We start from the raw sequence: 14,300 nt of genomic DNA on the forward strand, positions 1-14,300 counted from the left end.
AATCTCCACCAAATAGGAATGCATTGAAAAACATTATGGATCTTTTTAGGAAATATCTTCGAGGTAAACTTTTCGTTTGAGCTCAATTTCAATAAGTCCTCAAACTCTGCCCCCGACTGAAGGCCAACTACGCACGTCTCGCTTCACCTTAGACCTGACGTCATGTTTTCGGTTGTATTGTATCTTTCGGAGGAATTGAAAATGTTTTTCTGCGGAAAATTCTCTTGGCGTCAAAACTTCGATGCATCCCTACGACCAACCATTTCTACCATTTACTCTACCCTCTCCACTCATGCCTGACTCAAACCATCTGCTTGCTTACTAACAGGGCTTTTCCGCTTTTTTTCTTTGTCTTTGAACTCCTCACGTAAGACTGTATTTCTCTGACTTATTTTTTCCTTTTTCTCCTTTCTCTTTTTCACTTCCTTGTCTTGTGTGTCTCGTCTCATCCGGGGCGGGATTGGGGGGCGGGATCATTCTGCGATCTCGCTATTTTCCCGTCGTTTTGGACATTCGAACGACTCGTCACCCCTCCACTCGGCAGCGACACTGGGTTCTTGCCACCTGACGTACAGTTGGGCGGTCCTCCTCCTCTCCGCCTCGCTGACGGCGTTCCGACTTTCGTAAAACTGATTTCATCGGGGGGGTGAAACAAAGCCTGATTTTTTATTTTATTTTATTCACCCCTGACATCAATGCAACCCCCCCTGCATTTTCGCTTTCTATGCCTTTTCGAGCCCAGACAAACAAGATGGAAACAAGACAGAATTGGACAGGGAAAGTCGGGGACATTTATTGTTATCACAAGGTGCACTGTTTTAAAATTGTTTTTTTTCAGCGGGATTATGAATTTTTATTTTTATTTTTTTGTTTTGTTTTGTTTTTATTGTTGTACATCTACACATAGACAAGACTGTCTTTATCAGGGGTGTCCAAATCATGTGTAGAGGGTACATTTGTCCTCTTAGTTTTTACTTCTACTGGCCCCCCAAAAATTAAAAGGTATTTGGGCCCCAGACAAATCCAATTCCAAAAACTTAATTCCGATTGAATTCAATTTGTTTGTAACCAAACATGAATCAAGATCATTTGAAGGGACAGTGTTTAATATTTAGTGCCTCCTAGTGGTATGAAAAAACTTTTATCCAGTGTTAAACAACAACAACATTGATTTGAATACTAGGCAAAAATACATGAACTATGATACCAATGTTAATTTTTCTAAAAGAAAAATCATAGGTCGAGAAATTTATATTTCTTTTCCACTGTGTACTCAAGTCGGCGCCATGTTTGTCCGGCATTCTACCGCCAAGTTGTGCCATGATTCACTGGCCTTTGCTCATACGAGTCATTCCTAAGACTTAAAAGTGGTCGGCGGCGCCCTCTGTTGGCTGCGGCTGCATTGGCTCGCTACAACGGGTCAGGTGCAATCGACATTTCGTTCTGTGTACATTGTTACACAGAATGACAATACAAGGAAATTATTATTATTATTATTATTATACCAAACAACACAGTGCCATCTAGTGGTTAAATATTACACACTGGGGCTTAAAGGAAACTGCTGTATTTTCCAGACTATAAACCGCAATGGGTTATAAGGTGCACTTTTAAATTTCAGTTATTTTTTTGTTGTTTAGATGACCTTTAACCTGGAAATTAGAGCAAGCCTCATTTTGTCAGGGTTCTGTTTCCAAGACATTACCAAACGATCTAGAGTTGCTGAAAATATGTTAAGCCTTAAACTGGTCAGGTTCTGTTTCCAAAACTTTACGAAACAAGCTAGAGTTGCAGCAAATATGTTGAGCCTTAATTTGGTCAGCTTCTGTTTCCAAAAGATTGCCAAACGGTCGAGAGTTGCGTAAAATATGGCAAGCTTCATTTAGTTTGGTTCTGTCACCAAGACATTACAAAACGATCCAGAGTTGTGGAACATATGGAAAGACTCATCTCGTCAGGTTTTGTCTCAAAGACATTACTAAACGATCCAGCGTTCCGGAAATAATACTGAGACTTATTTAGTTTGGTTCTAGTTCCAAGACATTACCAAACGATCTAGAGTTGCAGAAAATATGTTAATCCTTAAACTGGTCAGGTTCTGTTTCCAAGACATTACCAGATGATCCAGAGTTGCAGAAAATATGTTAAGCCTTAATTTGGTTCTGTTTCCAAAAGATTACCAGACGGTCCAGAGTTGTGGAAAATATGGAAAGCTTCATCTAGTTTCGTTCTGTCACCAAGACATTACATAACGATCCAGAGTTGCGAAAAAATATGGAAAGAGTCATCTAGTCAGGTTTTTCCTCCAGGACATAACCAAACGATCCAGAGTTGCGGAAATTATGGTAAGACTCATTTAATCAGGTTCTCCAAGACATTACCAAATGAGGATTTTTGTTCGTTTGCATTTCTTTTTATCTGCTCACTATTCTAGAAATAAAAACAAAAACACAGCAGCCTTAATAAAATGTGCTTGTGTTGTAAATATTTACCAAAAAAAAAATCTTATCAAAGGAATTATAGCCCCAGACAAATAGGATTCCAAATCACTGTATTCTCATTTTTTCCAGTCTGGCTACTAATAAGAATATGTAGAGCAAATTATTTATTTAGCACAGATGCTTGGAATATTTTGATATGTACTGTATAAAAACAAACATCCAAAAATGTAACGGTCCAATCAACTAATATTTTATATATAATTTATTTTCCTTATTTTTATATTATTGGGAGTCAGAGAACCTCAGAAGCGATCGGATCCATCTAGGTTGGGGAGGGGGCCAGCTCTTTACGCATTTTTGATGTTGCTATACACAATGTTACACATATTAGGACACCACTGGTCTAAAGAAGTATTTTTTTTTTTATTATGGATTGCTTTGAAAGAAGTGGTTCTTTTTGCTCATTTTAATTAAAATACTGTTTTCTAAAACTGAGGATAATCATGAAAATGAGGCAAATGATTTTGAGTCATCCGGGATTGCAGATGAAATATTATTTAGCTTATTTTAAGCATTTTTTATGATTTTACTAGAAAAGCAAAGGCAGAAAAAAGTTTAAAATGACTACAAAAAAAATAACGAATAATAAAATAAGAGTTGCATTTTAGAACATATTTTTTCTTATATAATAATTTCTACAATTATAATTCAATTTTAAGCTCCTTCAATGAGGAAAAAGGACTAATTAAGAGAATATTTGAAAATGTCTATCAATTGACTATAAAGTAATATACGTGAAATGAGAATGATATTTTAAGAGTATTCCTTATAAAATGAGCATGTGTCCAAAATAACGTATTATAAGGCAATTTCTGAAACTTTTATTCATACCAAATAAAGTACATACATTAAGAATGATGTTTTACACAGAAAATAAGCATTTCTCCAGTTATAATAATTATTGTTAATTTAATTTTATATCTATTAAAAGAAGAAAAACTTATGAGAGCATCACTAAATTTTTTAATTAAAATTACTACAAAATAAAATAGATACAAAAGGAAGGATTTTTCTACATAAAAGAAGCGTTTTTATCATTTTAAACTTTTTTTCAAATATTTCACTTTGATTTTTGACTCCATAAGAAAAAAATACATTTTTAATGAGATATTAGGTACATTTTGGATCAAAATGACTATAAATATAAATCATAAAATAAGAATGAAATTTTAAAAGAGAATTTTCTTCCTACGAATTTGCACTTCTATTTTATGTATTAATTTTACTTTAACTATTAACTCTAATGAAATAAGAGGATCTTTTGTGGTTTATTTGTTTTTAACTACTTAAAATGAGCAAAATGATTTTTGTTTTCCCGCATTTAATACAAAATAAAATTGGAACGTCGATTATGACGTAAATGCCTTGAAAGGAAAGAAGACATGTGGGTGGAGTTATGAGATGTGGGCGGGGTTATTAAATGTGGGCGGAGTTCATTGATTGTATTTTGTGTGTACATAATCTTTTAAGAGAGAAAAAAAATATATTATTTTCGCTTGTACCGGATAGCCTATCGGAGGGAAAAATGAAACGCATCTCTATCGAGAAGATTTTTTTCTTTGCTGTTTTCAAGTAATTTTTGTAAGTACATATCTGTGTGTGTTTACATGTAACCGTTGTTGGGGTGCAAATAAAGTGTGTCTGTTTTTCTTTGACTCAAGTGATGCTTTTGTCAGCTAGCATTAGCTTAGCTCATTAGCATAGCCACCAAAACCATAATTTTGACAGAGAAAAAAGAGCCCTGTTTGTAACATAACCTTGACGACAAAAAAGATGTTATACCGAAGTTATTCGAGTTATACTCTTAAGCTAATGCTATATAAGCTAACAACAGTAAGGCAAAACACGGTTATCAAGTTAGAAAGAGAATTTCCCTTTACACAAATCTTAACTAGCCTCATCTCGTCAGGTTTTGTATCCAATACATTACCAAACAATTCAGAGTTGCGGAAAATATAGCAAGCCTCATAGAGTCAGGTTCTGTATCCAAGACATTACCAAATGATTCAGACTTGTGTAAAATATAGCGAGTCTCATCCAGTCAGGTTATGTATCCAAGACATTACCAAACGATTCAGGGTTGCGGAAAAAACAGCAAGCCTCATCGAGTCAGGGTGCGTATCCAAGACATTACGAAACGATTCAGAGTTGCAGAAAATACGGTAATTCTCATCGCGTCAGGTTCTGTATCCAAGAAATTACAAAACGATTCAGAGTTGTGGAAAATATAGCAAGCCTCATAGAGTCAGTTTCTGTATCCAAGACATTATCAAATGATTCAGACTTGTGTAAAATATAGCGAGTCTCATCCAGTCAGGCTATGTATCCAAGACATTACCAAACGATTCAGAGTTGCGGAAAATACAGCAAGCCTCATCGAGTCAGGGTGTGTATCCAAGACATTACGAAACGATTCAGAGTTGCAGAAAATACGGTAATTCTCATCGAGTCAGGTTCTGTATCCAAAAATTTACAAAAAGATTCAGAGTTGCGGAAAATACAGCAAGCCTCATAGAGTCAGGTTCTGTATCCAAGACATTACCAAATGATTCAGACTTGTGGAAAATATTGCAGGCCTCATCTAGTCAGGTTCTGTATCCAAGACATTGCCAAACAACCCAGAGTTTTGGAAAATATGGCAAGACTAATCTGTTCAGGTTATGTCCCCAAAACATTACAAAACAATCCAGAGTTGCGAAAATAATAGAAAGACTCATCTAGTCAGGTACTGTCTCCAAGAAATTACCAAATATATGATAAGCCTCATCTAGTTAGGTTCTTCCTCCAAGACATTACCAAATGATCCAGAGTTGCGGAAAATATGATAAAGACTCATCTAGTCTGGTTCCGTCACAAAGACATTACATAACGATCCAGAGTTGCGTGTTTTCTTTTTTCTGTCCTATGTCTTTGTCCGTCTTCCTGCATGATCCCTCCTCTATGTCCTCGCGCTGTCTGTCTTCTCTCCAGGTTTCCTTCCTTGGCGAGAGGACGTCCACTCGGAAAAGTCGACCTGATGTCCTCAAAGCTGTCTCTTCTTTCCACTGTCGCTCATTTCCTTTCCGGGTCATTTTCGTTTTCCCTTGCAAGCGATTTTCGACTTTCCTCCGTACGGATCGTAAACATGACCGATGCGCTTTCGGAGATAACGCGTCGACTTGGTGGCGAGACTTCCTATCAGATCGGAACGTTCTGTGAAGGGTGGCTGTCATTTTCGTAAACACCATGATAGTATCTTTTATGTAGGTTATAAATTGTTTCTGCAGAAGATAACATTTATAAACAACATATATCGTTTAATCTTGATCGTATGCTAACAAAACCAAATTCACGTTTTTAGTTTTATAGAACTTACCCGCACTATACTGTCATCCATTTAAGGTCCACTGCCAGTAGTTTTATTCTTATTAAGGCTAAGCTATCTCGTTAGCATGTTGTTAGCTAGCCAGATACATCTGCCGCTAAAGTGTGTGATGGTTACTTTGGTTTTCAATTCAGTTTTGTGAACATACCCTTAAAGTTAAATTTGACTTTTTGCAGTTCATAACATCGACTAAATATTTTTAGTAAAACGGGAAAATAGTATTTAAAATTGGCAGAGTTCTAGACTAATAATTTAAAAGTAGGGTTGAATAAGAAAAAATATACTTGTTTTGACTTTTTACATTCTACTTCCCCCAAAAATCGTCACAGAATTTTTTTCATATACCCTCAACTCTTCAGTATAAAATGAGAAAAATGTTTATGACATAATTATTAAATAGTTATTATAATGTAAGCAAAAAATGTAGAAAATACTACCTAAAATGTGCAGGGTTCTAAGGTAATAATTTTAACAGTAGTCATATAAGAAAAAATGTATTTTTGAATAATGTATATTTTTTTGCTATTTCTGTCATGAACCGGAACAGGATCAGGACCCAAATTCGTGACGTTTTTCACACAAGCTTTTATTTTACGAGAAATGGGGAGTCATGCACGTTAGTCAGCAGTCTGGCGTGGAAAAACAGGAAGCCAGAGACCGACGAGATCAATTTCAATTGCCCGAGCAGATATCGGACAGATGGGGTCGATACTGGACCGGACAGGACGGGACAGACAGGATTCATAATAAAACAGGATATCGAAATTAAACAGGACAAACTAGACGGGAACAAAAACTGGAGAGAATGATAAACAGGACAAAAATAGACAAGAACAAAACTGGAAACCGATATTAAACAAGACAAAATAAACAAGAACAATACCGGACTGGAAATACGAACAGGAAAACAGGACCAAGTCAGAATCCACGTCTTGCGGGGCAGAGGTTCGTTGACGAACTGACAAAGGAAGAATGAGAGCACTGAGCTTAAGTAGATGGAAAGCCAATCTGTCAATGAGCCGCAGCTGGCGCCACATGGGCGGGGCCAATTGGGCGCCATGGCAACCGTGACAATTTCACTTTCTACATGTGAAAAATTATGGCAGATGATGTTCCAATTTTCATATATTTTGGACATTTGCTAGAAAAAAATTATAATAATGAAACATATTTGATATGGTAGATGCTTATTCAATAGTTTGAAAAGTCATTATTATTAAGATGAAGAAAATATACTTAAAATTGGCAAAATGATCTACTGCATGAGATACTGTATAAATATATAATATATACAGTGAAGAAAATAAGTATTTGAACACCCTGCTATTTTGCTATTTCTCCCGCTTAGAAATCATGGAGGGGTCTGAAATTTTCATCGTAGGTGTATATCCTCTGGGAAAGAGATAAACTAAAAAGAAAAATCCAGAAATGACAATGCATGATTTTTTAACGATATTTTTGTGTGATGTAGTTGAAAATAAGTATTTGAACACCTGTGTATCATCTGGAATTCTGACCCTGACACAACTGTTAGTCCGCCCAGTCGAAGTCCAAAATGTTTTGCTCTTTTCAAATGTTTTGTCTTTTTTGTTTCCCAAAAATAATTATAAAACAATGTTATTCTAAAAAAATGTCTTCCATAGCAGATTTGGCTTCTCCTTTAAAGAAATACCTTCAAGCATGATAAGGAAATAAATGCTTAAAGCGAGCAAAACAATAAGAACATTTCACATAACAAGACAGATAAAGATAGAGAGACAAAAGGGAGGGAGCTAGAGAAAAGGAAAGAAAGAAATATAAAGTCAACAAAAGCGAGAGGAAGAAAGATTAAATAAACTAATAGAGATAAAAAGAGAGAAAGAAAAAGAGAGGTCAGAGTCATAAAATAAGAGAAATAAATGAAAATGAGGGACAGAGAGTGAGAAATAAAGAGAAAATAAGAGGAAAAGAGAAAATCAGAAACAGAGAGATACAAAGAGAGAGAGGGGGGGGAGAGAGAGAGAGAGAGAGAGAGAGAGAGAGAGAGAGAGAGAGAGAGAGAGAGAGAGAGAGAGAGAGAGAGAGAGAGAGAGAATACAGCTACAGTTGCTTTCTGAGTTTCTTTAGCGACATCCAGTGGACATATTTAAAACTGCAGCTCACTTTTTTCTTTCGTTTCTTTCTGTGTTGTATTGTGGGCTGGATTATAACATTTGGCAGGCCTGATTCCGCCCATGGGCCGCAATTTGACACCCCTGACCAAAACAAGATTAACACCCATATTAGTTTGGATTTTAAAATGGCTGAAATAAACACTCATATCAAAAGGAAAATTGTTTGCTGTCGTCTTGTCATATTAGCGCCGCTTTATGTATGTATTTTTCCCGAAGAAAGGAACCTTATCTCGCGTAACTGTTAGCGCAGCTAGCTGACAAGTGAAATGTTAGCGCCGTCCGCCACGACACTTCCTGATTTATGTCCCTTCGCCTTCCAGCCCGTTTTCCCAGAACGTGATTTATCGCCCCTGTTAACATGTAAATGACACGACCTAGCTAGACGCGGGAACAAGCGCGGTTGTGTATGTACAGGGCGGAGGAAACCGTTCAATTAGAAATCAATTGAGCGTGTCATGGCGGAATTTAGCACGTACACAAACTACGAGGTTCCAATTGTGGGAGGTCCCTCCTTCTATGGTAGTGTTTTGCTCACAGTACCAGAAACCATAACATTCATCCATATCACATCCATATTTCCTTTTTATGAACTAATTTTCTGCTCATGAGGCAGCACAGTTTATTTAACAACCTATTTTGTTTGATGAAGCTGTAAAATAAAATAAGTCAAATTGCGTAAAAATCCTGCACATCGTTTTACTGATTCCATTAAAGGGACACTGTGTAATATACGACAATGCCGCTGTTCTATGTAGGTCAATCGAAAATGAATGCTAAAAAGCACAAAGAGAAGTACAAACTACAGAATCCAACCTCAAGACACGCTGCAAAATTAAGTACATCAAATAAATACATTCCACATAAATTGCTGATTTAATTGATGACTTTCTTATTCAATTAAAGGGACACTGCAAAATAATTGACCACCAGGTGTCCGAGTATTTTGTAGTGTAACCGAAAACGAATGCTAAAAAGCACAAAGAAGAGTACAAACTACTGAGTCCAATCCCCAAGACTTTCTGCAAAAAATAATAAATCAAATGAAGTAAAGATCTTTCAGAGAAATTGCTTATTCTAGTGATAATTTCCTTCTTCGATTAAAGGGACACTGTGTAATATTTGACCAGCAGATGTCGCTGTATTGTATAGTACAGCCAAAAACAAATGCTAAAAAGCACAACGAAGAGCAAAAACTACAGCGTACAATCCCAATAGGCAATTTATACTCCAGTGCGACTTATGTATGCATGTTGCTGTTTTATGTTGGTCAATCGAAAATCAATGCTAAAAAGCACAAAGAGAAAAGTACAAAGTACTAAGACACTCTGCAAAATGTAAAAAATACAAATTTTTACACATCAGTTTGCATATTTTAATGATTATTTTCTTATTTTATAGAAAGGACAGTGTGTCATAGTTGACCACCAGATGTCGCTGTATTCTGCAGTGCAACCGAAAATGAATGCTAAAAAGCACAAAAAAATATTAAAATCTAGAGAGTACAACTCTCAAAAGGCAACTTATACTCCAGTGCGACCTGTATGTAAAAAAAAAAAAAAAAAAAAAAATATATATATATATATATATATATATATATAGCTGTATAGTGAATGCTAAAGTGTAGCTACTGCTTTGATTGGCTCATAGTTTTTAATAGTAGTTCTGACATGCAACCTACTGAGTGTAGTGATGCTTGAGCCTTTTTCATATCTCTAAATAATGTTTTTTCTATTTCCATGGTTAGCATTATTTTTACTTCTCCCTTTGTCATCACTTCAAACCTTGCCGGCCTTAGTGAATAACCACAGTACACAATATACAGTATGGTGTCGCCGACTCGCAAAATCGTTATGAAGCTTCCTAGATTCTGAACTAAATGAAGAAAAAGACATTGTGGGAGGGAATTCTGCCGCCTTCATTAAGCTGTTCTGAAAACCGATAGCAGGGCAGCATTTTATATAATGTCGACGGCAGAGAGGCCTCTTATGAGGCACGTTACTCGTGTGCATGTGCTCTCGTTGTATTTCTTTATCATGGCAGGCTTTGTTTCCATGGTAATCATGTTTTTGCTTCTACCTTTAGCGTCACTGCAAGCTTTATGACCCTTAACGAATGAATACGGTACAAATACAGCACAAAACAAACAGTATCGCATATTCTATAGCATGTCTTCTTTTTCATGATGTTGGCTGGGAAAATGTAACAAGGGACAGAAAAAAACATAACGTGAATACCTCGTAAGCTAGGGTTGCTGTAACCCGGGGTCTACTGTATGCGGATTATTTAAGTAGAAGTAATTTCGGGCACATAATATAATACATGGGGGAAAAAAATTGCTGTAAAGAGGGGCCGGATAAACATACTATTCAACTCCATAAAAGGAAACGTTGTAAGGAGGGGTCGCTGTATCTTGGGGTACTACTGTTTCTCATAACCATGCAAGAACACTGTAAAGGTAGGGACTCCTTTTTGTGATACAGTACGATTTGGACTAAAATTTTCTTTGTTTTGTTTGCTATCTTTAGAGATCCATTATCACCGCTTGGTTTCTTGTTTTCGCAGGCGGTTCGGGGTCCGGCCTGAGCACGGGTGCCATTGTGGGCATCCTGATGGTGGTCTTCCTGGTTCTGTTGGTGGCCGTGGACGTGACTTGCTTCTTCCTCAACAAATGCGGCCTACTCATGTGCATCGCCGTTAACTTCTGCGGCAAAACCGGCCCTGGAGAAAAAAACAAGGACATGGAGGAGGGGAAGGCCGCCTTCAGGTGAGTCCTGGCACTGCGCCGTGTCCAAAAATTTGTGGCGGGCTGTGTATTTCACACCTAGGCCTTCAGTGGTGTTACGTCTGAATCAATCCAACCTTCAACTACTGTATTTTATAGCTAAAACATTTCCACGTTTTTTCGCACAAAATCCATTATCTTTTTTTCAATTTCTCAGTCGTACAGATAAATCGTGCTTGTCAATTCCATCAAGAAATTATTTTCTGTCTCCTTTGAAATTCATGCTGAGAGTCCAGGCTTCCTGTCGTATTTCTGGCATAAATCTTTTTTCGATTTAGGGTTGAAAATGTCTGTTCGACAGAAGCAGCGACACTTCTGTTACCGCCCCTTAGCCATAGTTTGTGAAACTGATGACGTATCCTTACGCCTGCTAGAAGGCCCTGGTCCGCCAACTCCAAATCTAATTGGATAAACCCAAAAGCTTTATTGGCATTATTTTATGTTACAAGGCCTGCAGAAGTGATTGTGAAGGCCTCCTGGTAGATTTTTGACCCGGCAATAAACAACAGCTGAAATGTGATTCAGTATCCTTATGCCCGCTAGAAGGCCCTGGTCCGCCAATTCGAAATCTGATTGGATAAACCAAAAGCTTTCTCGGCATTATTTTATGCTACAAGGCCTGCAGAAATGATTGTGAAGGCCTCCTGGTGGATTTTTGACCCGGCAATAAACAACAGCTGAAATGTGATTGGTTAAGTACTTAAATATGATAAACACACATCTAGAAGCAACTCAACCAGAGGAAAAGCAATGAAAGGAATCTGACAGACAATTTGGAATTATTCATTAAGTATTCATGGACAAAATTTAATTAGCATCACAGGTTTCAGGTGTCTTAAGGCCAGCAGAGAAGGCTCACCTCTGCCTAAAAGGAAAAACACGGATTCTGAATTTTTCGTTTCTCATCAGCAAGGACGAATCCAAGGAGCCTATCGTGGAGGTGAGGACGGAGGAAGTCCCGACGCAGAACCAGGAAGGAGTTACACCCACTGAACCCAATGAGACCACGCCTCTGACAGAACCCGAGTGAGTATGAACTACAGTACTGCTAGTATGTTAGCTTGTTAGCCACTTAGCCATTTTATTCACTGTCCTTAAGTAGCATTTTTTAATGACTTTGCCAAAAGGATGTTTGACTTGGTAGATATTTGTCTCAAAATACTAGATAGCCAGTTCCAAGCTAGCTAGCTAGCCACTAAATCATTTTATTATCTGCTCTTAAGTCACAACTTCTCTATCTAGCCAGTTCCTAGCTAGCTTGGTAGCCAATTAGCCTTTTTTCTCACCGCCGTCAAGTCGTATCAGAAGTCAATAAAAATGATAGTTTTAATCTTTTACTGGATTTGTTTTCCTTAAAGGTTAGGTGTGTCGCTGAGGTATCCTTAAAGAGTTTAAAAGTTAGATATTTTCTCTATTTATTATGAGTTAACTTCTTGCTAGCGAGCTTGTTAGCCGTTTTATTCTGTCCTTAGGGAGCATTTTGTAATGAATGTCCCAAAAGGATGATTGACTTAGTAGATATTTCCCTCAAATAAGCAAGTTCCAAGCTAGCTAGGTAGCCACTAAACCATTTTATTATCTGCTCTTAAGTCACAACTTCTCTATTTAGCAAATACCTAGCTAGCTAGGTAGCCAATTAGCCCTTTTTTCTCACCGTTGTCAAGTCGTATCAGAAGTCAATAAAAATGATAGTTTTAATCTTTTACTGGATTGGTTTTCCTTAAAGGTTAGGTGTGTCGTTTAGGGCATCTTTAAAGATTTTAAAAGTTTGATATTTTCTCTATTGATTATGAGTTAACTTCTAGCTAGCGAGCTTGTTAGCCACTTAGCCATTTTATTCTCTGTCCTTAGGTAGCATTTTTTAATGATTTTCCCAAAAGGATGTTTGACTTGGTAGATATTTGTCCCAAAATACTAGCTAGCCAGTTCCAAGCTAGCTAGCTAGCTAGCCACTAAACCATTGTATATTCTGTTTTTAAGCTGCAACTTCTCTATCTAGCCAGTTCCTAGCTAGCTAAGTAGCCAATTAGCCTTTCTTCTCACCTCTGTCAAATCGTATAAGAGGTTTTTAATTTTCCTTGGATTTGTTTTTCTTAAAGGTTAGGAGAGTCGTTTGCATTATCCTTAAAAAGTAAAAAAATATTTTCTTTATATAGTATGTGTTAACAATATGCAACTGACTCCAAAGAGCCCTTATGTTGTATTTTTGCTGCGCCTATCTACTTTTACTGAATCTTACTTTTATCAGAGCTGTTCGGACCAAAGGACATTAGGTAGGAGGAATGGCTTTTGGGACGTGGTTGGGGTTTAAGAGTGACTTCATGCTTGTCTTCACATTTTTTATTTTGTTTCTATTTGTGAGTGTAGCATGAAAATGGTGGACGTAATAAAAGGCCTTTTCCAGGTACAGTCCAGACGCCAACCCAAATCAGACAAAAGAAAAAAAAAAGATTTGTTTCGATCACGTGTAAGAAATGCACGTACTTGCACGTGCATCATGAATGAGCTGACTGAGGCTGCGATCATGACTTTTAGCCAGGAGATGGTGACAAAGAGTAACAAACTTTCTTTAATAAACCTTGAAAATAAGAATTTTGTCAAAGGAAATGTAACACACAAAATGAGAGTATAAGAAGCATGATGCTGCACAAGCATTTCTCTCTCTCTCTCTCTCTCTCTCTCTCTCTCGCTCTTTCTCTCTTTTCGTCTCCCCTCCTTCTCTCTTTTGCTGTCTTTCTCTCATGCTTTCTCTTTCATCATTTCTTTTTCTCTTTTTTTCATTTTTCCCCTTTTCTCTCGGTCTCTCGCTTTCTTATCTCTTTTTTACTGTTTTCCTTTCTTTCTCTACCTCTCTCTCTTTTCCTATTTCTGTCTCCCTATTTTTACGCAAAAAAACACTCTCTCAGTCTCTTTTGTTTTCTCTCTCTCATGCTCTCTCTCACTCGCTCTCGCTCGTTATTTATTTTTCACTCTCTTCCCCCCCCCCCCCCTCTCTCTCTCTCTCTCTCTCTCTCTCGTTATTTCTTTTTCACTCACTTTCTCTCTCCTCTCTCTCGGTCTCTCTCTCTCCCTCTAAGAATTTTGTCAAAGGAAACGTAACACACAAAATGAGAGTATAAGAAGCATGATGCTACACAAGCATTTCCCTCTCTCTCTCTCTCTCTCTGTCTCTCTCTCTCTCTCTCTTGTTATTTCTCTCTCTCTCTCTCTCTCTCATTATTTCTCTCTCTCTGTCTCTCTCTCTCTCATTTCTTTCTCTCTCTCTTTCTCTCTCTCTCTCTCTCCTCTCCCTCCGCCCTCTCATTTTCATCTCTCATTTTCTTCTCTCTCATCTTACTCTCCTTCCTTTTTATCTTTCTCAATTTCGTTTCAAATTGTCTCTTCTGTCCATTTCTCTTTCCCTCTTTTTCTATTTTTCTTTCTATCTTTCTTTCTTTCGACACAGGCTAACATCTCACATTTAATGCTTACTATCTGAATTCCTTCACTCAGCTTTAATT

General features: G+C 37.3%; 1 protein-coding gene across 4 annotated transcripts in view; it reads left to right on the forward strand.

The window, feature by feature from the left end:
* Window positions 1-14,300, forward strand: part of ncam1a (neural cell adhesion molecule 1a) — a 285,897-nt gene that overhangs the window by 267,693 nt on the left and 3,904 nt on the right. For 2 of the 4 annotated variants that reach the window (XM_088320617.1, XM_088320618.1), the window contains 2 exons: window positions 10,581-10,782; window positions 11,710-11,826. In XM_088320617.1, the coding sequence (XP_088176743.1) occupies window positions 10,581-10,782; window positions 11,710-11,826 (319 nt within the window). Of the gene's footprint in view, window positions 1-544; window positions 4,157-10,580; window positions 10,783-11,709; window positions 11,827-14,300 lie in introns of those variants that run through there. The other 2 variants (XM_088320619.1, XM_088320620.1) reach the window with 1 other exon arrangement.

This window comes from Urocampus carinirostris, chromosome 17 (assembly GCF_059441175.1).
Source record: "Urocampus carinirostris isolate Australia breed hairy pipefish chromosome 17, RoL_Ucar_1.0, whole genome shotgun sequence".
In the NCBI taxonomy this organism is placed as follows: Eukaryota; Metazoa; Chordata; class Actinopteri; order Syngnathiformes; family Syngnathidae; genus Urocampus; species Urocampus carinirostris.